The sequence below is a fragment of the Procambarus clarkii genome, chromosome 18 (genome assembly GCF_040958095.1).
Source record: "Procambarus clarkii isolate CNS0578487 chromosome 18, FALCON_Pclarkii_2.0, whole genome shotgun sequence".
In the NCBI taxonomy this organism is placed as follows: Eukaryota; Metazoa; Arthropoda; class Malacostraca; order Decapoda; family Cambaridae; genus Procambarus; species Procambarus clarkii.
Window position 1 is genome coordinate 10,382,638 of NC_091167.1, and position 26,134 is coordinate 10,408,771.

The 26,134-nt window shown below is 43.2% G+C and overlaps 1 protein-coding gene across 4 annotated transcripts in view; it reads right to left on the bottom strand.

The window, feature by feature from the left end:
* Nucleotides 1-528: 528 nt before the first annotated feature.
* LOC123754680 (SH3 domain-binding protein 1) overlaps nucleotides 529-26,134 on the bottom strand; it is a 151,481-nt gene continuing 125,875 nt past the window's right edge. For 3 of the 4 annotated variants that reach the window (XM_069326248.1, XM_069326249.1, XM_069326246.1), the window contains exons 10-11: nucleotides 19,834-19,968; nucleotides 529-3,046 (exon numbers count right to left, since the gene is read on the bottom strand). In XM_069326248.1, coding sequence (XP_069182349.1) covers nucleotides 2,925-3,046; nucleotides 19,834-19,968 — 257 coding nt within the window. In that variant the 3' untranslated portion in view covers nucleotides 529-2,924. The remainder of the gene's footprint in view (nucleotides 3,047-19,833; nucleotides 19,969-26,134) is intronic. The other variant, XM_069326247.1, reaches the window with a different exon arrangement.

Genomic DNA, 26,134 nt, shown 5'->3' on the forward strand with positions numbered 1-26,134 from the left:
GAGAGAGAGAGAGAGAGAGAGGAGAGAGAGAGAGAGAGAGAGAGAGAGAGAGAGAGAGAGAGAGAGAGAGAGAGAGAGAGAGAGAGAGAGAGAGAGAGAGAGAGAGAGAGAGAGAGAGAGAGAGAGAGAGAGAGAGAGAGAGAGAGAGAGAGAGAGAGAGAGAGAGAGAGAGAGAGAGGAGAGAGAGAGAGAGAGAGAGAGAGAGAGAGGAGAGAGAGGAGAGAGAGAGAGAGAGAGAGAGAGAGAGAGAGAGAGAGAGAGAGAGAGAGAGAGAGAGAGAGAGAGAGAGAGAGAGAGAGAGAGAGAGAGAGAGAGAGAGGAGAGAGAGAGAGAGAGAGAGGAGAGAGAGGAGAGAGAGAGAGAGAGGAGAGAGAGAGAGAGAGAGAGAGAGAGAGAGAGAGAGAGAGAGAGAGAGAGAGAGAGAGAGAGAGAGAGAGAGAGAGAGAGAGAGAGAGAGAGAGAGAGAGAGAGAGAGAGAGAGAGAGAGAGATTGTGTACCTAAGAGGCCCAGTTCCATAATAAGCTAAATTTTCCTTTGTTAAATTTCTTATGTAATAACAAAGCTTTCTATCAAATAATATACAATTTTGTTTTTTATTTGACTCAAAACTAATATAGAAATTTGATCAATAACCTTACATAACTACCGTAAGTCAGTAATTCATGTTCCTGTTATATTAATAGTTAGGAATTTTTTTTAGAAAGTAATATTTGAAAATGAAAAAATCACCGAGGCTGTCTCAGGCCTTGCTTACTAGATCAAGTAGTGCAGTTCTGGCTATTAGGTAGCAGACACACACATTCTATCTTATGCTGTCCTGCTCAATGTCTCATATGTATAGTTCTACGGGTATATATGGGGGGACTGGGAGCTAAGATCCGCCTTCCAAGAGATAGCCTCTGGCTATCTACTTACCACCTTGACAGTGGCTTGTTTGATGGAAAGACACAACCAATCGACTGCAATTATCAGCTTAGCAGAAAGCAAAGTCGCTTCACACGACCTGATCTTTACTCATTCTGTGACCATTAAATCCCTAAAGGTGTGACTTTTTAAGTGCTAAGGGCCGACAAACTGGCAACACCAATATCCTGTGTGACTGAACTCTCATTTTATGTAAAATAATATACAAAACCCATTTATGGTGTTACATTCGTATACCTCTTCAAAAGTTCATTTGCACTTTAGATTATTATGTTGACTGAATTATTTGAAAGACTCTGTCACCCTAGTTTTAACCACATTAGGTACAGTTCGGGAATAAAAGACATATTTAGGTGTTATGTTTAGGTTATGTCAGGTTACTAAATTAATTTTGGCTCCAATTAAAATTTGTCTCATTTATCAGAATATATTTTACCAACCAATCTGTAATAATGTTTGAAAACTAAACGTTGAAAGAAGTTAGGCTAAGTATGCAACCCCAACTATCAGGTACAATAAATATATATATATGTATACAGTATAACATATTGCTATTATCTAAATAGCACAAAGTGAAATATAGTAATTAGTGTATTGAAACTCAGAATTCCAATTTCCTTCCTACTGTAAATGATAAGCATACACATGAACTGTCAAGGCTGGCAAGAACTGCGGAGATCACAGGTGCAATACCTGCTCATGAAACTACCCAAACCTAGATTTTTATGTTTTGCTATATATTTTAAGGGGGACTATGCAAGTTTAAATATTTAATTAATAACAAGTGGAAGATAGTTTTTTTTTTTAAGATACTCTGAGTGGGTTTGGTTTGAGGCCCTTTTAGATGAGTGAATGAGAGGGCCTTAGTAGCCTAGCTATGTCCCACCTAGAAGGTGCAGCTGCTTCTGAATACAGCCCCCATAAAATACCTGCTTCACTAACATTGCTTCACCTGTGCCAGCTATTTCACTTACCACCATCACATCTCTCTCTCCATCCATCCATCCATCCTTTTCTCCCTCCATCCATCCACCCCCCCCCCTTCCTCCCTCTCTCTCTCTCTCTCTCTCTCTCTCACCCACCCTCCCTCTCACACCCCTCCCTCTCTTTCTCACCCTCTCCTCTCTTTCTTACCCTCCCTCTTCTCACTCTCACCCTCCCTTTTCTCTTTCTCTCACGCTCCCCCTTCTCTCTCTTACCCACCCCCTCTTCTCTCTCTCCTACCCTCCCCCCCTCTCTTTCTCTCTCTCTCTTACCCTCTCCCTCTCTCCCCTGACTTTACATACACCAAAACATGGCCAAATTCTACCCATGCCTAGCAGTGGGGAAGACCGTCTTCACCTGGTTTGCACCACTTGAGCATCACCAAGTAAAGTGGTGGAGGCAGACTCCATACATAGTTACAGCTGTAGATATGATGGAGCCCAATAGGCTCAGGAACCTGTACACCAGGTGATCGCCAGTTTGGAGGTTGGACCAAAAAGCCAAACCTCAACCCCCCCATGAGCACAACTAGGTGGGTACAGCTAGGCGAGTACCAGTATTGCCAATGTAATTTACACAAGAATTACACTGAAAGTAATAATTGTGCACAAATTTGTTTTACATAACATGCATCTCTCTCCAGCTGGAAACACACTAGTGATGAATGGTTCACAACCACCTTAACTATTTTGTTAGCCAACATTGTTTTAATCAGCACTTGCTCTATAGTGCTCTTGGCCATAAGTGTCAGCATGAACGAGTTAACAAGCACCCAAGACACATTTATACCTCCACATTATTGCCACATTACTGAATGGGATCATTTTAGTATAACACAACCACTGAAGTATGAAAGACCAGACTTGCTTGACTCTGTATGGACACCTCATTTCCATCGGTGCAAGTGTTTACTCAAGTAAAAACAGCCTGGAACAGCTGTTCGTTAGTGTATGTAATTCGTCACATACACTAACTGTACAAGCACCATACTGTCGCAGGGAATTTTTGTTGCTAATTATAGTTTTGTGGAATCTGGAGCAGCAGCAGCAGCATCATCTTCGGCAGGTGGGGAGGCAGTTGCATCGTGAGGTGGGGGCCACGTGAACTTTCCTGATGCACTGCTCTTACCACTTGTACCTGAGGTGAACAAGCTGCTCAAAACATCAAACAATAGCGAATAACAGTAGTTAGAATTACCCTCAATAGAAATCATCATATGCCATCCATTCCTCCCTTTAACTATATAGTTAAGTTATTAAATTACAATCAAATGGAGTACAATTGTTACAAGTGGATTAAATCACTCTACTGGAAAACTACAGATCTACAAAAGCAACCTATCTCTTCCATCTAGATATAATGATACAGCAGTGGGGTGTTGAAGCAATGACATCTTGGTGAGAGAGGAAGATACCATGATACCATTCCTCAACATACCATAATCCCATGGTACATAAACAGCAAATTTGCAAACACTCTTTTTAACTGTTCATCATTTGAGTGATGAAATTTCAGCTTGACGGTAAACGCTAATCCCGTCTTGAAAAATCCAAAATTTAGCCAAATAAATTTTGCCCCGAGAGGGAAAATTCATAAACATTGATACTCATTGTGAAGCAACACAGTAACAATAATGATACAATTCAATCAAAATAATTTATCCGACACCTTGGGATTGTAATTTAAAATGTGATCAATTGCACGATTACAGAATTATTATTAATACGTATATATAAACCTGAACATGCTAAATATTTAATGGAAAAACAAACTCAAAATGGCAGTTAGAACAAAACTACTGTTAATGTCTTCACTTTGAACTAGGAAGATCCAACACATTGTCTGGAATTAAGGAACATTTGAAGTAAAAAGATTATTGCACACTATTCTGACATCACATCACATCGCAGATAACACCCAAAAGGCTAGAAAGTTTACATATCCAAATCAAGTACAGTTGGTTATACTGCTTGGTGGCATTTTAGAGTTCAGCATTATGACAAAGTATAAACTCAATCCCAAAATGCATTCTAAAGCCAATCCCAAGATATATTCTCAAGTCAATCCCAAATGCATTCTAAGGTCAATCCTGAAATGCATTCTCAAGATAAAAGAAAAGAAAGGTAAGGTGAGAATTAGTTACGTGACAGTGACAGCTTCTATAATGAAACAATTCATGAGAAGTGTAAAACATGAACAAATCCACAAGGGCCGAGATGAGGGTTCGGACCTACGTCCGAGAGGATCCCAGACGTGCCTTAATCGACTGTGCCACGACACGGCCAAAAGTTTTATAGGGGGTAAAACTCTGGTTTGTCTCTCAGAGACTGCAGGATCCGTGTCAGGGCACATGAACTCCTGGTTGCAATTCTTTTGACCATGTCGTGGCACAGTCGATTAAGGCGCGTCTGGGATGCTCTCGGACGTAGGTTCGAACCCTCATCACGGCCCTTGTGGATTTCTTCATTTGATGCATCACACTATTGTGATTTCTGTGTGTAAAGTGTAAAACATGTTTAGCCTTGAGGTGAGTGCATGGGCATGTTGTCAATTTCCCTTCTAAAATCTGCCACCCTCGTGTCGATATCAGTTATATTTACAGGGGTTTGGATATCACACACAATGAAGTTGACTGTATCTTCCATTTTCATGCTGTTTATTGGAGTTCTAAACATGTTCTCATACTACTTTTTTAGAATTTCACTGATTTCTTTGTCGTCCTGTGTGTATGAACCTTCACTTGTACGAATAGGTCTAATACTGGCAGTGGTTTTTGCTTTTGATTTCGTATATGTGAAGAAATATTTTGGATTTTTCTTTATTTCTTGATTTGTTTTCTGTTCTAGTTGCTTTTCTTCTATCTATCTGATATGAATGCTTCACTCTGTTCGATTTCTTCAATTTCCATGTTTAAATTATTCCTTCTATGTATGGAAAGTCGTGTCTGCTTAAGCTTTTCTGTTATTTTTTTTCTTCTTTTGTAGTGTTGTCTGCATTCTCTTTCTACGTTGGACCTCTTTCTGGCTTTCCTCAAAGGCACATGTTTCAGACAGACTTCATATGCTTCAGAAGTTAGTTTTTCTATTACTTGAGTAGGAAGTCCTTATTACTGTACTTATTGTTTTTATTACTTAGAACTGTTTCCCATTGAATGTTTCTAAGGTCCTTGTTTATTTTCTCCCAGTCTATCCTTTTATTATTAAAATTGAATTTACCGAATAACCCTTCTCGATTGTTGTTTCTCTTGGGCCTACTATCGTTATTAATGTTAGTTTGCACTTCAATGAGCTTGTGGTCTGTGATGTAATGTCCGAGATTGTAATACTGCACTGTACTTCTGATTAGCTCATCATTGTTCATGAATATCAGGTCCAGCGTATTTTCATTCCTATTTGGTTCTGTAATCTGCTGATTGAGCAAGAATTTGTCACAGAATCTCAGTAGTTCTCTGGCCTGTGATTGGTTGTTTCCAGGTTGATTTCCTGCTATAATGTTATTGTTTACTATTCTCCATTTTAAACTGGGTAGATTGAAGTCTCCAAAAAGTATAATATCTGGTACTGGGTTTGCTAGGTTATCAAGAATAGTCTCTACAGTGTGTATCTGCTCAGTGAATTCCTCAACTGTTGCATCTGGCAGTTTGTATATATGAATAATAATTAGATTTATATTTTCTACCTTGATTCCAAGTACCTCTACCACCACATTGGTCCAGAACAGGAGCTCTGTGCATGCCAGTTCCTCTTTAATATACTGTACAGACCTACTCCTACTCTTGACCTAATTACTCTGTCACATCTATATAGATTATAATTTGGGATCCATATTTCACTATCCATGTAGTCTTTCGTGTGGGTTTCTGAAAATGCACCAAATATTGAGTGTGATTTTATTAGTAGGCCATTTAAGAATTGAACTTTATTTCTTGATTTTGACTTAAGGCCTTGTATGTTTACAAATATGAATGCTTTGCCATATTGCATGTCACTTCTGGTGGGCTTTGGTAGTTCTCCTCCCTCTCCACCCTAGTCCAGGGTGTGCTGTTTTGGTAGTGGTTTGTTCAGTATTCCAGTATTGATAGTACCACGGGTTTTGTGTGTAGTACCTGTGTGTTTGTTGATTACTTGTATTCCAGTCTTGTGGATATCTCCCTTCCCCCCCTCTATAATCCTGCAGTCGTTCTATCTGCCTGTTCCTCTCTCTTATATGTTCTATAGTACTCTGTTTCTGCCTTCCTCTAAAAAAAATTCAGTACCATCATACTGATCTTCCCATCTTCCCTGTTAAAGATTAACTTTTTTTTTTTCATTAACTGAAAATTTACATAATTTAGGGTGAAGTATCTGCACTCTGTTCCAAAACAGCATATACCCCTCGCCAACATGTTCCAGGTCCACCTCCACGCATCCATACGTCAGACAAAGCCAAAGGAAGGAGGCAGCGTCAACCATCCACTCTGAGGACAGATGAATGCAGAGCGACAGGTTTTCTGCTAGGATGTTGGACACACCCTGAATGTGAACGCTGCAGAAGGCTAACCCCAAGAACTCAGCAGAAGAGCCACCCAAAGCGACTAGCTCCAAAGAGCCACGGGCAGAAGGGAACCCCCTGCGGGTGAGACAATGAACCACAGGGAAACAGTCTGAATGGAGCCGAATCACCGAGCCTTAACACTTTCGTGTTCTGGGTGAGCGCACGCCAGACTACCCCAAGGTGGCCCAATCATTTCCCAAGAGCGTGCGGCAAAACTACTATGTGTATACTCTTAAGTTGAAGCACCTCAATTTTCGTTGTACGTTGGTCACTTTGGTATCGAAATGTTTGTAACAGAATTCCCTACATGAGTATGTGCATATAAGGTCCAAAAGCCCAGCATGCCACCTGCACCAAACCTAGAAATTGGCCAAGCGTTACCCGTGAGAGTGCAAGAGCAATAAAATGTGTATACTCTCTTCACTTTTGTCACCTCAATTCTCATGCTACATCTTTCATTTTGGTATCAATTTGTTCGCAATAGAATTCCCTACATGGATATATGCATATAAGGTCCAAAAGCCTGGCGTGTCCAACCAGTGGCAAAGCCGAAAGTCGGCCAAGCGTTACCCATGAGCTATCACCCACTGGCACACCCGCTCACAAATGTATTTACTCTTTTCAAGTTTCTCACCTCAATTTTCATTGTACCTTGTTCCTTTTGATATCAAAATGTTCACAATAGAATTCCCTACACGAGTATATGCATATAAGGTCCAAATACCCGGCATGACACCCACACCAAACTAAGAAATCGGCTGAACGTTACCTGTGAGCGGGTAAGAGCAATAAAATGTGTACACTCTTCACTTTTGTCACCTCAATTCTCATGCTTTGTCTTTCATTTCGGCCAGCCCAGAAAATGGGAAGACATTGGTGCACATTATAAAACCAGTTCCATAAGATTGGATAAAAACTTGAATTTTAACAAATATTGTAATTTTGGATGCACTGATGTGTCTGTACTGCACATCCGTAAAGTTATTTACGGACGCTCCATGCCTCGCCGCTGTACAAATGGAAGCAGGATCTGGCGTATAAGCGCCTACAACACTGCCACAAACTCCCACACCGGGCTGTGAGCCAGATGTAAGGACAGCCCCCAACAACCCTGGCCAACCTCATGAGCACTGGCCACAGAGCCCCAACTGAGAGAAAAGTAGGAGCATATCGAGTGAGGGGAGAGGAAGGCGCCATGGCACCGAACCCCAAAAACTCTGAAGAGGAAGCAGGAGATGCAGCAACCGATGCAAGGACACCGAGGAACGAACCCAGCAATCACAAGAGCGTCAAAAGAGGCTGCTCTAAAGATACCAGAACAGCAGATAAACCAGCAGGGCAAAACCTGGGAAGGAACCAAATGGGACTTCTATTAAGTTACGAGCAACCCTAATCGAGCAAGCTGGGAAAAAACCAGAACCCTAGCAAACAGACAAGCAGACCGGCAGGGAGCCCACATCAACCAGTTGTCGAGGGAGGCTGCCAGCCAAGACACCGGAACCTCGAAACGCACCCGATCAGTGTAAGAGGAACCAAACTCGAACAAAACCAGATCCAACACAGAGGCGTAAACCCGGTCTCACAGGAGGTAGGCGCCAAGGGCTTCCTGAACCTCTGCAAGGGGAAGCCGAGAGGAAGAAAACCTCCGAAAAGACGAATCTGAGGAACCCTAGGGCGTACGGAAATGAACCTGGGGGGCGAGCTCTACCTATCGCATTTGCCGGCAGATAATAACGCACAGCGTTAATTTTTTTTCATGGAAGGAGCCCCACAGCTAAATTGGCCGTAATATGGACAGGATACCGAGGACTGTAGGCTTGGGAGCCGAACAAGTATACAGGGCAAGGCCGCTAGGCACAAAATCGGTGACTATAATAAAATAATGGGAACAAGCCAAGGACCAAAGTCTGTGAACACAAGGCTGAGGTAATATAATATTCTGAAGTACCACAGTCTCGTACACAAGATAAGACTGCCCCGGGAACACAAGACCGGGAACACAAGTTCAACACACAACTCAACAAGTTAGGTGAGAAGGTGGTGGAGGCCAAGACCGTCAGTAGTTTCAAAGCATTATATGATAGAGTACAGTACTGGGAAGATGGATCACCACAAGCATAGCTCTCATCCTGTAACTACACTTAGGTAATTACAAAACTCAAACTGTAGAGCAGAATACATCTTAAATATAGAAACAATGAAACCATTGATCTGAGAGGAGGGAAGAGCAGTGGTACCAAAAGCACTGGAAACTGTATTCACCTAGTTGTGATTGCGGGGGGTTGAGCTTTGCTCTTTCGGCCTGCCTCTAAACTGTCAATCAATCAACTGTTACTAACTACTAATTTTTTTCTCACACACACACACACACACACACAATCATCAAGGGATCTTCTTCCTTCTTCAGGGATCTTCAGGGATCAAGTTCCTGAAGATTGCATACACCAACATAGATGGAGTGAGATCGAAGATATTGGAGTTAAGTGATGAAATACAGATGCAGACATCAAACACTGTTACACTCACAGAGACAAAACTTGAAGATGTTATTTTAAATGAGGTCATATTCCCAAGGGGCTACTCAATTTGGAGACGGGACAGACAAATTAGGAAAGGCGGTGGCGTTGCTGTGCTGGTAAAAGAACACCTAAAGGTGAAGGAAATAATGACAGCCAATCCACAAGAAGTTAACATAATAGCACTAGACATCTGCCATGAGGATGATAAACTAACGATCATAAATGCATATAGTCCACCGCCAAGCAACACATGGTCAAAGGAGGAGCTAGATAGTAAACGAGAAGGTCTTATAACAATGAGAGAGATTATAGCGAGAGCGGATAACGATAGATCACGACTGTTGATAGTCGGTGACTTCAACTTGAAATCCATAGACTGGGAAGCATATGAAGCTAAAACAGAAGATTTTGGGACCTGTAGATTTGTAGACCTCATCCTGGAAACATTCTTGTATCAACATGTTAAACAAGCTACGAGGATGAGGGAAGGGGACGTTCCCTCCATGCTAGATTTGATATTTACCAGGAAGTAGGAATAGATATTTGACATTCAGTACCTTCCTCCCTTGGGTAAAAGTGACCATGTCTTCTTGGGAATAAAGTATGCAATACATTATAATCTGGAAAAAAATAAGGAGGTTGAAACAGTTGAAAAACCTGACTTCAGGAGAGGACATTATGGCCACTGTTACGAACCTTACCTCCTGTGGAGGTTGGTTTCGGCTGTAAAATGTTGGTGGACACAGGGAGAGTGTATATTAAAATAAATCCCCAGCTGAGATCAGAGAGGCCGCGAGTCATCATTATTATTCCGCCCAGTAAAGTAGTGCCTTCTCAGCTGGAGATCATCAGAAATAATGTGAACTTGAATAGCTTTACTATGTAAGGGAAAAATGGACTCTATAAAAAGTATGCATGGGGGAATATAGTAAATAAAATCATTAATGTGTTTGATAGCATATGTAAAGAGTTGAGTATTAAGGGGCGATGAGGCAAGAGAGGTGGACGCCATCTTGACTGAAGGGGCAGGTGTATCGCTGCCGACCGTTCCTGCTATTTGAGGGGTTTTCTCCGGCCGTTCAGTCAGATAAGCCTATCCTTGTCTATATCCAGGGTTGCAAGATTGGATAGAGTAATATTGCAGAAGTTGGAGAGGTTTTATAAGAGTCCAGGTTTCCTAGAGGCAAAAATATGTGTCGTTGGATGATAGCGGTTTGTGGCTGGGTGCAAGACACCAGGAATGGGACAGAGAGCCGTGGGGTGGTCAGAGCCACTTGAGTTTATAATACATAGTGATCTTACGTTGTAAGGAAAACGCCTTGTTAAATGTAATCCTGTGACTTGTACGTATAAATTTGTGACGTGTACTAGGCTGTTTGCCTTACTCCTCATACACCCTAGACAACCCGGTAAGGACCACCACCATCAAGCTCTCACTAGCTCTCTATGACAACAAAAACGTATCACAGCTGAAAACATCAGTAAGACACCCCCCATGATAGCCACCTTAAATTTTTTTAGTGAGTATAACTGGACAGACTTGTTGCTAGGAAAGGAAGTGAATGAGATGTATGTCAAGTTTTGTGAAATGTATGATAAAGACAAAAAATATATACCAAAACAGAGATGCAGAACTAGGAAACAGGATTGGTTCAACAGAAATTGCGAGAGGGCCAGAGACCAAAAGACACAAAAATGGAATCAATACAGGAAGAGGCCGAACCCCCAAACATACCAGCGATACAAAGATGCGAGAAACAACTACACGGCAGTGAGGAGAGAGGCAGAAAGAAATTTTGAAAAAGGGATTGCAGACAAATGTAAAACAGAACCAGGACTATTCTATAAATTCATAAACAACAAATTGCAGGTAAAGGATAATATTCAGCGGTTGAAAATGGGAAATAGATTCACGGAAAATAAAAAGGAAATGTGTGACACATTAAATGATAAGTTCCAAAGTGTGTTTGTACAAAATGAAATCTTCAGGGAACCAGACACAATAAGAATTCCAGAGAACAACATAGAGGTGTCTAGAGACAAAGTGGGAAAAAATGCTCAAGGAGCTAAGAACAAAGCAGCTGGCCCAGATGGAGTTTCACCATAGGTTCTGAGAGAATGTGCACCTGAGCACAGCATTCCACTTCAACTGATTTTTCAGGCATCCCTGTTTACAGGAATTGTAGCTGATGTGTGGAAAAAGGCTAACATAGTTCCAATCTACAAAAGTGGAAGCAGGGAATACCCCCTTAATTATAGACCGGTATCATTGACAAGTGTAATAGTCAAAATATTGGATAAAATAATTAAAACTAAATGGGTAGAATACCTGGAGAAAAACGATATAATATCAGACAGACAGTTTGGTTTTCGATCTGGCGAGCCACAGAGATTTTACAGGAAAGAGATGGTTGAGTTGACTGCATCTATCTGGACCTAAAAAAGGCTATCGACAGAGCTCCCCATAAGAGGTTGTTCTGGAAACTGGAATATGTTGGAGGGGTGACAAGTAAGCTTCTAACATGGATGAAAAATTTCCTAACTGACAGAAAAATGAGGGCCGTAATCAGAGGCAAGGTATCAGATTGGAGGAATGTCACAAATGGAGTACCACAGGGTTCAGTTCTTGCACCGGTAATGTTCATTGTCTACATAAACAATCTACCAGTGAGAGTACAGAATTATATGAACATGTTTGCTGATGATGCTAAGATAATAGGGAAGATAAGAAACCTAGATGATTGTCATGCTCTTCAAGATGACCTGGACAAAATAAGTATATGGAGCAACACTTGGCAAATGGAATTTAATGTGAATAAATGCCATGTTATGGAATGTGGAATTGGAGAACATAGACCCCACACAACCTATAAATTATGTGAGAAATCTTTAAAGAATTCTGACAAAGAAAGGGATCTAGGGGTGGTTCTAGATAGAAAACTATCACCTGAGGACCACATTAAGAACATTGTGCGAGGAGCCTATGCTACACTTTCTAACTTCAGAATTGCTTTTAAATACATGGAAGGAGTAATACTAAAGAAATTGTTCACGACTTTTGTTAGACCAAAGCTGGAATATGCAGCGGTTGTGTGGTGCCCATATCTTAAGAAGCACATCAACAAACTGGAAAAGGTGCAACGACATGCCACTAAGTGGCTCCCAGAACTGAAGGACAAGAGCTACGAGGAGAGGTTAAAGGCATTAAATATGCAAAAACTAGAAGATAGAAGAAAAAGAGGCAATATGATCACTACGTTCAAAATAGTAACAAGAATTGATAAAATTGATAGGGAAGAATTCCTGAGACCCGGAACTTCAAGAACAAGAGATCATAGATTTAAACGAACGAAACAGAGCTGCCGGAGAAATGTATGAAAATTCACTTTTGTAAACAGAGTGGTAGACGGTTGGAACAAGTTAGGCGAGATGGTGGTGGAGGCCAAAACCGTCAGTAATTTCAAAGCGTTATATGACAGAGTGCTGGGTAGATGGGACACCACGAGCGTAGCTCTCATCCTGTAACTACACTTAGGTAATTACAGTTAGGTAATTACACACACACACACGCACGGGCGCGCACGGACAAACGGGCATACACACACGGCCATCCAAAACAGAGATGCACACCTAGGAAACAGGATTGGTTCCACAGAAATTGTGAGAGGACCAGAGATCAAAAGACACAAGCATGGGATCATTATAGGAAGAGGCCAAACCCCCAAACATACCAGTGATACAAAGATGCGAGAAACAACTACACATCAATAAGGAGAGAGGCAGAGAGGAACTTTGAGAGCGGTATAGCAGACAAATGTAAATCAGATCCAGGCCTTTGCTATAAATTCATGAACAGTATTGCTCTCTTCGGACACCGACCATGTCCATTTTTTTTATCTTGAGTCCTTGCCGTGGACAGGACTCGAGTCCACTACAAAAATATTTGCATAAAATTCATTTTTTATCCGATCGACCTCGGGATAGTTTCAAAATAAGCGCCTTTAGAATGCACACAATTTGATAGCAAAATGAAAGATGGAACACGAAACTTGATGTCAGAACGCTTAAAACATTATAAATACGTTTTTGCGTCTAAATTTTAAATTTTAAAATATTTGTTAAAATTCTATTTATTGTGCTATTATTATGGGACTAGTTTTAAAATGCGCACTTTTATATTGCGAACAATTTGATACCAAAACGAGCGATGTAACATGAAAATTGATGTTATCAAACTGAACGAGTATACACATTATATTGTGGTGCAAATTGGTGCTCGTTCACAGGTATAGGCTTTGCTGTGGGGAGTCTCGCCAGGCTTTTGGACATTATATGCATATACATCTGCAGGGAATTTAATTGCGAACACAATACCAAAACGAATGACGTAGCACAAGAATTAAGGTGAGAAAACTGAAACGAGTACACACATTTAGGCATCGCCGCACGCTCGCCAGCACCATTAGCCCCATGACGTCAAAGTCTGCGGTGCTCATGTGGCGCGCACAATAGTGTTAAAAGCAAGCTGCAGGTAAAGGATAATATTCAGAGGTTGAAAATGGGGGACAGGTACAATGAAAATGAAATATGTGAAACATTAAATGAAAAGTTCCAAGTGTGTTTGTACAAAATGAGATCTTCAGGGAACCAGACACAATAAGGATTCCAGAGAACAACATAGACCACATAGAGGTGTCTTGAGACGAAGTGAAACAAATGCTCTTGGAGCTAAGTAAGAACAAAGCAGTTGGCCCAGATGGAGTTTCACCATGGGTTCTGAGAGAATGTGCAGTTGAGCTCAGCATACAGCTTCAGCTGATTTTTCAGACATCCCTGTGTACAGGAGGCTAACATAGTTCCAATCTACAAAAGTGGCAGCAAAAGTTCACGACTTTTGTTAGACCAAAGCTGGAATATGCAGCGGTTGTGTGGTGCCCATATCTTAAGAAGCACATCAACAAACTGGAAAAGGTGCAAAGACATGCTACTAAGTGGCTCCCAGAACTGAAGGGCAAGAGCTACGAGGAGAGGTTAGAAGCATTAAATATGCCAAAACTAGAAGACAGAAGAAAAAGAGGTGATATGATCACTACGTACAAAATAGTAACAGGAATTGATAAAATCGACAAGGAAGATTTCCCGAGACCTGGAACTTCAAGAACAAGAGGTCATAGATTTAAACTAGCTAAACACAGATGCCGAAGAAATATAAGAAAATTAACCTTCGCAAATAGAGTGGTAGACGGTTGGAACAAGTTAGGTGAGAAGGCGGTGGAGGCCAAGACCGTCAGTAGTTTCAAAGCGTTATATGAAAAAGAGTGCTGAGAAGACGGGACACCACGAGCGTAGCTCTCATCCTGTAACTACACTTAGGTAATTACACACACACACACACACAGAGGGGCTGGTGGCTGAGCTGACAGCACGCTGGACGCGTGATCCTGTGGTCTGGGGTTCGATTCCGGGCGCCGGCGAGAAACAATGGGCAGAGTTTCTTTCACCCTAATGCCCCTATTACCTAGCAGTAAATAGGTACCTGGGAGTTAGTCAGCTGTCACGGGCTGCTTCCTGGTGTGTGTGTGTGTGTGTTTGTGTGTGTGGAGGGGAAAAAAAATAGTAACAGTTCATTGACAGCTGAGAGACGGGCCGAAAGAGCAGAGCTCAACCCCCGCAAGCACAACTAGGTGAATACACACAGGAAGCAGCCCCTAACAGCTTTTTTTAACTCCCAGGTACCAAATTACTGCCAGGTAACAACGTTGTTATTTATCTCTGCCGGCACTGGAAATCAAACCCGGACCACAGCATTATGAATCCCGCAAGCTGTCTACTCAGCTACCAGACCCCCTAGATGAATGATGATGAACCAAAAGAAAAAGTAATGATATTAATATTCCAACCCCTTCCCCCCGGACCAAAGATCCAATCAAAAGATGGATGTGCCCAACACGAAGGTGCATAAACCATGACGGCATATATGGCAAAATTAATTATTAATTCAGAAAGGGAAGGATTCGATGAAAACCCCTCCCCTACAGCAACAACCCCTGCCCAGAAGGCACAAGGGCCCAAACGGGCAAAAGGAGCCCAAACGCTCCAAGTGGACTCCCCCCAAGCCCCTAGGAACTCCCGAAACAGGCCCCCCCGGGATAGCCCTCTTCCACGCCTACCACCCGTGAAGAAAAGGTGCCATCCAGGGGAAAGTTTCAAAGAAGGGAGTTTGCTGAGTTGACCCAGAAGCCTCGGCTAGAAAATTGGACTCTACCACCTACCAGAATCGGAAAGGGCAGCCCCCGAAGCCACCCAAGCAAAATCCCTCCCCAACTTCAAAATTCTCAGAAGTTCGGGAGCCCGAAGCATGGGGAAAAAGGAGCAGGGCAAATCACGCCCACCTGGGAAAGAAGCAAGAGCGAGGAAGGCACCGAGATCGAAGTGACTAACGTCCCCAAATCCTGGGCTCTAAAACGCAAGCGGGGCAGCTCTGGGGCTCCAACCAGGTAACCAACCAGGCTCGTTGCAGTAAGGAGAATCGAACATGCAACACAGCTGCTGCCAGCTCTTTGAGATCAACAGGCAAGGCATGAGTAGAGTGAAGTACAAGTGGGAAACAAGGCCCAAAATACTCTGGTTTGGTGGCGTCTCCGACCCAGCAGGCAGCGTGACGGAAGCAGTACGGATGTGCTTTCCCTGAGGCATGGGCAACGAACAACCTTCGACTTCATACAAGGCGAGAGCAGGCTTGGAAGAAGTGACCGTTGTACAACAGAGCCTACAGGGGGTTTCCAGGGCCCATAGGGTGAATTAGCCCTACGGGAAGCCCAGGCACTGGGCCCAGCTAAGCCAGTAGAACCGTGTCAGGTAGCAGGCAAACTGACCACCAGTAGCAGCTATGAAACCTCGGGGGAAACAGAGGAAGGCTACCAACACAACCTAGGCTAGCCTAATAAGAAGCTAAATAGACCTTCTACATCTAAACTAGGCAAGAATGCCAGTGAATAAAAGAAAATGAAAACAAAACCCACAGAAGACACACAACAAACAAACTGGCAGTCAGAGAGAAACATCAGCCGTTGCATTGAAGTAAAGCTAGCTATGCCAGCCACAGTGCCAATAACACTTACCTGGGGCAAGACAGAAAGCCCTAGACCCCCGACGTACCTTAAGGGTGAAGACAACATCAAGCGATGAAGGCCTCAAATGGGAAGTGATTCCTGAATGCCCCAGGGAAGGTAACCCTGACGAGCAAGGGCAGTATTCACGGAGCAACTAGGGAAGGTCACCCTAAGCACATGCTACTCCTGTACACTAAGACACCTGGCCACCACACCATACACAGCTGGAACTGCCACATAGTGCAAAATCCAGAACAGGAATGTGAGGCCAGAAGTGACTGATCTGATTGCTGGCACATCAGTTCAAGTACTGGAGACAAGCACTCCACTCCACTTGTTACCTCTTCCAGGGGTAGCGCTAACAAGCAGAAGTACTAGTTGCATGAAGGGTTGCTTTTTAGGGGAGTTATTTTTATCTTTTTGGATGTAGATTGCACAGGTTAACCAGACAGTGGTCTATTTTGATTCTCCACCCTCTCTGGGTCCTTCCCCGGTCGATGTCAATTATGACATACTTTAAATGTAATGTGCTCATAGACCATTACTCCCTGTGCCTCTCTGAGGGGGGCCAGGTTCTGGCTCGTGGTCCCCGGTAGGCATAAGAACTCCTGTGACTGATGACCCCAAAATAATATAGCACATATCAGTTCGGATAGCCTCAGGAAGCTGACGGGGCTCCCCACAGAAAGATCATTGTTGTATTGGTGTTGAATGTCACCCTGTCCCAACCATTATGATTCTGGCCATTGAGACCAAAAGGACATTGTTCTAAAGAGTAACTCAATGGAATAGGTTGAAAAAATACCAGAATTCTATTTATCATCATCACTAACATTCAAAAAAATTCTAGCATTGAATGCAATGAAATGCCTCTTTTTAGAGGAGCCCCAGTGACTCCCTGAAGTTATCGTGCTGAGACTGTTTAATATTAAAAGGTTATATCATTCGTGGGAGTTCTGTTTGGCCTATCGAGGACCAGAGCCCGAACTTGGCACCCCTGATAAGAGGTACAGGCAGTGAGCGACAATCCACCACCCCACCAGAAAAAGCCTCCAGAAAGATGGCGAAGCTTTATAGACAATTGGAGGGTTCACAGAAAATGAAACCTCAACACTGCCAAGCAACTCTGCAAATGGTTCACACAGAACAAGGGATTCACTCAAAGTAGCTGGAAACTTGTACGTGCTGATCACCACCACCAGGTGGCCCAGCCCCAGCCAACTCCCCATCTATGTTCTAGAGAGAAGGGGGTGGGGAATCAGGGAGCCACTGGACCTCCACCAGAAAGAAGTTTATTACATTCAATGCTGGGTTTCTGGATGGAGTCCAAACCCAACCCCCACCCCCCCCCCCCCCCGGGTGCCTCCCTGAAGCTAACCATAAAGAACAAAAACAGGACTTCCCAAGAAGGAGAGGCAACAGTCATTATAACATGGAAGAGAACCAAGGCCAAAAGACATGGCCCAAAGCATCACATGACCAACTGGGACCAGGAACAATGATGAAATACTGCAATCTCTGTTAGAATACCCCCCATCATAAATATTAGCTCAAGACATGTTAAGAGAATACTGCAGCCACAGCCATATATTTATGACCATCACACGTCCCGGGAGTAGACCATAGGCTGGCTAGACATAATGACACTAAGGACAACCTAAGAATTTCAAGCCTAAGAACAGGGGGCCAAGAAAACAAGGTCAACCAACAGGGAATCTACCAAAACTGAACTAGTGCCCTGCATGTAGCGGCAAAAAGTCGCCCATAAGACGACAAATTATGCACCCACAGTCAAACCACCCAAGTATCGATCACCATAGGAACCCCGTTGACTCATTCTTCAGCAGAAAAGAAGGAGAAGGCTGCAAATGTACAAACTGCCCAGCAGGACCAATGGAAAAGAATCCCCAGCCACCGGAGAAGAGCCTGAAACTCTCCAACCCTATGATTGGAGCCCTATTACCCGTTGTTGGTAATCAGTACTAATAAGATTTGGGTTAATTTGAGTAAATCTCATGTTCTTTGTGAATCGTTTAAGGAGCTATTTGGCAGTTTTGAGGTTTCATTTTCTTTGAACCCTCCAGTTGTCAGTAAAGCTTTACTGACAACTGGTTCTGCCCCTGTTCCCTGGTAGGCCCAACAGAACTTCCACAACCAATGTAACATAAAAATGAAATGAAAAATGTATGAAAAATGTATAAAAATGTATGAAAACTCTCAGCAAGATAGCTTCAGGGACCACCCTCCAGAAAATTAATCAAAACAAATATATGAATATTTCAGAACTATCCTGTTTTCTTCTTCTTTGTGGAATGTGCAGTGTGCATGAAGGTTTTCTCCTTATGTCTGCACCACCTATTTTCTCTTTACTTTGATTCACCTACACAACTTTTGTATGCAACCTCACACTGTTGTCATTCATTTATTTTCTACAGTATGTGAAACTTGTAATCCTCTGGAAGACTTAAAACACATCTCAATTTTTAAGAATACACATCTAGCATGTTCTATTCTTCAGTACTATACATTACACATGTATATTAATGTCACATTAAAATACCATTAGAATGATATATATACAAGAAAATCTTCCAGGGCAATATGACGAAACTAAAACCATGTCGTGTGTCACCATATACACACACACACACACACACATTACCCATTGCATCACAATGGGCTTAAAAGTAACTGGCATTATTTAGTGATGATAGTATTACAGAAGACCCCTGAGATAAAAATGACCAGGATTCTGATAATAGCAGGATTGTGGTGATAATTAGTGCTGTGTGTAGCATTGTGGGAGGAGTAATGTTGGTGAGGAAGGGAGGTAGGCAGCATCGTCTGCCGACTGTGGCAACCTGTCATTTTCTGGACTCACCATACCAACTTAGTGGTTTGCTATGGTGAACACAAATGTAGATAATTATATATATAATGTGTGTATATAGTCTGCTGTCTATATGCTGTTGTCTGCTGTATGCCTTGTCGTGCAGTGTATGGTGGCCACTGTGTTTTTTCGACACCATCCCAGCTTAATTGCATAGTTATGGTGAACAAAACATGTTAGGTACTTATATATGACATGTGTGTATATAGTGTAATAAAAACAGTAACAGTATGGTGGCTCTGTATGGCTCTGTCAATGCCTCAATTTTGCCAGACTTCCTCGCCCAAAATATGTCACCTACGATTTTTTTATTATTTTTCCCATGGTAAGGAAACATTTTAACAACCTTAGAAGAATTTTTTTGTAGATTTTTTTTCTTGCAACTAGTGGTGTTACAGGCTTTAATCCCAAGTGCCGCCCAACGGTTAATGCACTGTTACAATAACTTCTTCACGTGTCACAATAACTATTCAATGTTACAACCTTCTCACAATCTTTTTTCAAACAGTAGCTGGTAATAATACACAAAACCTTCAATGTTACTAATTTCCTTACTGAAATATCAGTGTTTTATAAAGGAAGTTCACATCCGTGTATTAACCGGAACCATCTCTTGCGCAATATAACAAGAACATCATATATATACCTTTGAGAAAACATAGAAGCCGTACGATGGGATCTAACCCGCATGCCTGAGGAGTTGAGGGATGTGGGTTTAATCCCCTTGTACAGCTTCAATATATTCTCAACCATCTCTTGCTTATTTTCAAATATTAATTCACTAAGGCATACAGGGAACTAACTCTTCTTCCTCCTAATACCACTTCTAACTTCTAATGGGATAACTGCAATGGGCTCTGTTATTCTGACCTGAGAGTGACCCGAGTGATCCTACAGATTCCAACTGGTCTGAGGTGAGGGACGGGGGACGGGGGAGGATATTTGGACGCTTCTCAGGCTTGGCAGGTTTTCCTGGTTTCTCACCGCTCTCGTTGACACCACCTACTGTGTTGATAACCACAGTTATTAGAAACCAGTGTAGATTAAAATATTAGATATAGCAGTGGATGATGAGATGATAAAGACCCAGGACCAGGAGTACTAACATGTCCACTTATGAGACATGTACATCTCTTCTCAATCATCTTGGCTTAGTTTCTATTTCTTGAGCAATTCACAAGCTCCCACAACTACGAGGTTATATCAATATAACCTTGGGTCGACAATGACCTCAGAATTTCCAAGCTTGTAAACTGTTTAATTAATATAAAATATGTGAAAACTTAAGAGGAAGTTTCAGTTAAGACAAAAGCCATGATAAAAATAAAGTTAAATTTTCATAAAAGAAATTCTCCCTCACTGGACCCTTGTTTTTACTGATGATAAGTAGATATCTATACTACATTTTATTATTAGTAGTACATAGTAGTAGTCTGAGTATTCACTTTAGTCTCTCTCATTTGATTTGATGCTCTCAAGAGTGCTTCATGAACCAATCCCTAAGAGCAACACAATTATTTACAATACAGAAAGAGAATGACAGATGAGAGAAATGAACATTCTGCTTTTAGATAATACCCACTATATTCAAAATACAAAGTCCTCAGCACCTTCCACCACAGAAATATTTTTGTTTCCACCAAACCTCCTCAGAAATAAACATTTCCAACAAACCACCACAGATATATGTATTTCCAACAAACCACCACAGATATGTGTTTCCAACAAACCACCACAGATATGTGTTTCCAACAAACCACCACAGATATATGTATTTCCAACAAACCACCACAGATATGTGTTTCCAACAAACCACCACAGATATATGTATTTCCAACAAACCACCACAGATATATGTTTCCAACAAACCACCACAGATATGTGTTTCCAACAAACCACCACAGATATATGCTTCCAACAAACCACCACAGATATATGTATTTCCAACAAACCACCACAGATATGTGTTTCCAACAAACCACCACAGATATATGCTTCCAACAAACCACCACAGATATATGTTTCCAACAAACCACCACAGATGTGTGTGTTTCCAACAAACCACCACAGATATGTGTTTCCAACAAACCACCACAGATATGTGTTTCCAACAAACCACCACAGATATATGTATTTCCAACAAACCACCACAGATATATGTATTTCCAACAAACCACCACAGATATGTGTTTCCAACAAACCACCACAGATATATGTATTTCCAACAAACCACCACAGATATATGTATTTCCAACAAACCACCACAGATATGTGTTTCCAACAAACCACCACAGATATATGCTTCCAACAAACCACCACAGATATATGTTTCCAACAAACCACCACAGATGTGTGTGTTTCCAACAAACCATCACAAATATATATGTTTACAGCAAACCACCACAGGAAACCAGTGCTGAATGTAATGAAACGTCACTTTCTGGGTGAGCCCCAGAGGCTCTGTGAAGCTATCCAAACTGATATAGTGCTATATTAGTTTAGGCTCATCAGTCACAGGAGTTCTTTGCCTACCTGGGACAACAAGCCAGAACCTAGTCCCCTCAGAGAGGTGAAGGGAGCAATGGCCTATGAGCATTTTTACATTTAACCTTTAAATTGCGCATCGCATCATATGATGCTTTAGAGTACTACGCATGATTTAAACGGCCCGCGGATACACAGGGTTCACCACACCTTCATCAAGGCTCTTGTAAACAGACGCCATTTAAAAAAAAAATCGTGGGCCAAATTCCCGGGTGTTAGGGGCCTCAGTATTGAGTGAGCTACCAAGCCTGACGCACGCAGCATGAGCTCACAGCACTGCTGTTCAGCTTGTGACCACAGCATCACCTAAAAATGCCATAATATACTTGTTCATGCTATTATGTAGCGATGATATTATTACAGAAGACCCCTGACTGTGATAAAACTGACCAGGGTTCTGATAATAGGAGGATTGTGGTGATATTTAGCACTGTGCGCCATGGAGGGAGGAGTAATGCTGTGGGAGGGAGGGTGGTGGCATTGTCTTCTGACTGTGTGTGGCCACCTTTTATTGACTGCACTCACCATACCAGCTTAGTGGTTTGCTATAGTGAACACAAATGTAGATACTTATATATAACGTGTGTATAGAGGGTATAAACAGCAAGAGGAGTAGGTTGGGAGCCGCCATTTTGGTGAGGGAGGTGGCGTCGTCTGCACGATTTATCATGTTTACCAGTGACCACGATGGTTTTTGGGCACCATACCAGTTTACTTGTACAAGTATGGTGAATAAAACAGGTAGATATATAATGAGTGTATATAGCGTAATAACACCACAAACAGTATTGTTGGAGGAGAAATATTAGTGTGTCTGGCCTTGAGATCGGCAGCCAGCTGACTGTGTGAGGTCCTACGTCTTTGTGCCTTTACTCACCATACAAGCTTAGATGTACAGTTATGGTGAACAAAACATGTAAATACTTATATATAACGTCTGTATATAAAAGCAAAAACAGTATGGTGGGTGGAGAATGGTGGCAAGTCAGGTGAGGTGAGGTGAGGGAGGGAGTGGCAGCCAGTGGCGGGCTGCCACTGCCACTCAGCATACCAACTTAGTGGTTCGTTATGGTGAACACGAATGTAGATATTTATATATAACGTCTGTATATAGTGAATAAAAGCAAAAACAGTATTGTGGGAGGAGAATGTGGGTGAGTGAGGTGTTGAGGGAGGAAGGGAGTGGCTGGCTGGCTGGTGTGTGGCGGTCACTCCTCGTTACTTTTTGACTCATAATAGCAACTTAGTGGTTCGTTATGGTGAACAAAACATGCAGATACTTATACATAACCTGTGTATATAGTGTAATAACCGACAAAGTATTTGTTCACTGTTTGATGAACATAATTGAATCAACACTATGCACACCATATTTTTGAGTACAGCAATGATTCACTTATTTTATTATATAAATATATCACACTACACACTATTGAATAATACTACAGCAAAAAAAACTACAAAAAATCAATCAGAGACATTAAAATAATTAGGTAATTATCTCTCTGTGGCAACTCCGGCCTGACAGCTGGCGAGCAAGAGACCGCCTGGGACGCTCCCCGAGTCAGTGCCTGTTTTTTGACAGACTTCCCCGCCCTATAACGGGCAATATATGCCACTTATGATTTTTTTATTATTTTTCCCATGATCAGTGAACGCAAATTAACAGGTTAGGAAGTTTTTTTTTTTTTTTTTTTTTTTTTTTTTATGCGCCTGTGGGTGTCAAATGGTATATAGCCATGCGCCATTTAAGGGTTAAAGTACAGTATGTAAATAGGAAAATCAAAACAGACCACTGCCTGGTTACACTATGTCATAAAAGATCAAAATATCTTCCCTAGAAAGAAGGCAAACAAGCATCACTTCATGCAACTAGTGCTCCTGTTCGTTAGTGCTACGTGCCACTAATGGGGAGGGGAAGCCGGCTCAACTGAGCCAGCTGCCCACCACTCCAGTTCTTGAACTATGAAAAGTGCCGACCGGTAGGAAGGGAGGGAGGATCAGGGAGACTCCGGGGATCACCCAGAAAACAGCGTTTCATTACATTCAACGCTGGTTTTCTGTGGGGAGCTCCGTTGGCTCCCTGGAGCTACATAACCAAAGATTAGGAAGAGAGGGACTTATCTGGGAGGCGGCCGCCACACACTCCTCCACTCAAAGGCGAGACAACTAGCTGCAATCTGCGACCCAAAGCCACACATGAACGCCCAGGACCAGAAATGTTAACCAAATAACAGGCAGCCAGGACCCCTGTTCGACCTCCAGAATTCCTGCGCCTCAATATCAGCCCAAGACATGTTGCCAAAGAAGGCAGCCAAAGCAGCAAACTTCCGAATGTCATTGGCATGAGGATAGACCGCAGGCTGGCTAGACTTAATAACCCTGCGGACGACATGGGAGACCCAAGCCCTGGAGCAGGGAATGAGGGAAACTGGATCAACCCAAAGTGCGTCGCCAGCCACAGAAGCCGAGGCGCGTAGGTAACGGCGAAGAGCCGCGACCGGACACAGCACATGATGCACCCCTGACCTGACCAACCAAAGCATCAATGACCCAAGGACCCCTCCAGAAAGCAGTCGTCTTGTTCTTTGCCAGAAAAGAAGAAGGCTGCAACTGAAAAAACCAATTACCAGGACCAAAAGAGCAGAAACCCCTGCACAGGAGGAGAGCACGAAGCTCACTAACCCGACCCCCAGAGGCCAATGCCAACAGAATGAGAGCCTTGGAAAAACTATCTTGAACCGAAGGCACCACCACAAACTGAGGAGGAGAGAGATAGGAGAGCACCTTGTCCAAGGACCAGAATGACTCAGGTGGCACATGAACTGGTCAGAGGTGAAACAAAGCACGAGAAAGCTTACGAAATGGGGTAGAACTGACATCTACCCCAATCACAAGCTGGAGCGGCTCCGCCAGTGCTGCACAATATGAGGTGACAGTATTCGGCATCAAATGACAGTTCTGAAAAAGCCAAGAAAGAAAGATGATGATAACCCGATCAGAAATGGAAGACAACCTACGAGGAGAGAGAAAATGATGGAAGGAACGTCAGGAAACTTCATATTGTCGCCGAGATGAAGCTCTCAGGTGGGACACCATCAATGAAGCTAGAGCCATGTCTCTAGAATCACTAGAGACATGGCGATAAACCCACGTCAAAACACCCAGACACGAAGTGCGGAGAAGACCAAACCAGCCATGTACTGGACCGGTCTGATCTGCTGGAAGAGGCAGAGCTGCGGAAAATGCCCCAGGTTCGGACACCGAGGAATTAGCGTCTGAAATCATGCCACCAAGGGGCCACCAGGATGACTCTCACATGGGTAGGATTCCAGCTGCGCAAGAACATAAAGCAACAGCTGGACCGGGGAGAAGAGGTACAGGTAACCCCACCTCGATCAGTCCAGCCGGAAGCAGCCACCGCAAAGGCTCCTCAGTTAGGAAAGGGCGCCACATACAGTGTATATCGGGAGACGCCTCGACCATGCTGAAAGAAGGACAGATCCCACTGCCACTGGTCGGCTTGGTAAGCACTGGTCACAAAGCCCTAGCTGAGAGAAGACTCGTTCGTGAATACATCGAGTGAGGGGCTCGTATAGGCGCCAAGGCACTGAACCCAAAAAAACCTGAAGAGGAAGCTGGCAACAAAGTAACCAATGCAAGGCACATGGAGGCTGAACCTAGCAATCGCAAGAGAAGCGGAAGGGGTATCCCCGATGGATCCAGAACAAACACCAAAGCCAAACCCGACCCAGCGAGTAAACCAGCACAGCGAAGTTCAGACTCCCGCACAACTGCTCAAGCAACCGCCGAGTGACCTGGTACCCCCACCAGAAACAGCTGAAGGCAGGAATTTAGCCACAGCATCACCTCTGGAGGAAGAGTCATGGAAGGGGTCCAAGAGTCCCAAACAAGACCAAACCAGGTCCAAACCTGGGACGGAAGCAGATGGGACTTCTGCCAGTTCACCAGGAACCCGAACGCGGCGAGCTAGGAAAGAACTACACCCCTGGCAAGCAGACAATCAGACCGGCTGGGAGCCCACACCAGCCAGTCATCGAGGTAAGCCAGAACCCAAACCAGGGTTTGACAGTTTACCATGACCCGGGTAAGACTTGTGAATACATGAGGTGCCAGAGCATCACCAAGCCAAAAGGAACGCAACAAAAGCATTAAGCCTGATACCCCACCATGAAACTTAACCAGTCCCTGAACCCCAGATGAATGGGAACGTGCCAATACTCGTCCCTGAGGTCTAGGGACACCATCCAGGCACCCGACTCCAACAGAAGCCAGACCTGAGACAGAGTGGTCAGCCGAAAGAAGGGGGCAAGGAATCCAGGGGTTCAGACAGAACAAGTACAGAATGAACCATAGATCTGCACAGTCCCGTTTCGGCACTGGAAACAGGCGGGAACTTCACCTGAGGGACAGGATCATCTACCAAGTCCAAGAGCACCCAATCCAAGAATACTTGAAGGAGCGCAGGGGAAGAACCCTGCCCTGCCAGCCCCGAACCCTCCAAAGGAGGAGGAGCCACCTAACGCCACCACAAGCCGGAGGATATGACCTGAAACACCCACGAACCATGGGACTAGGCGTGAGGAAACAGCACGAGCCTCCTCTC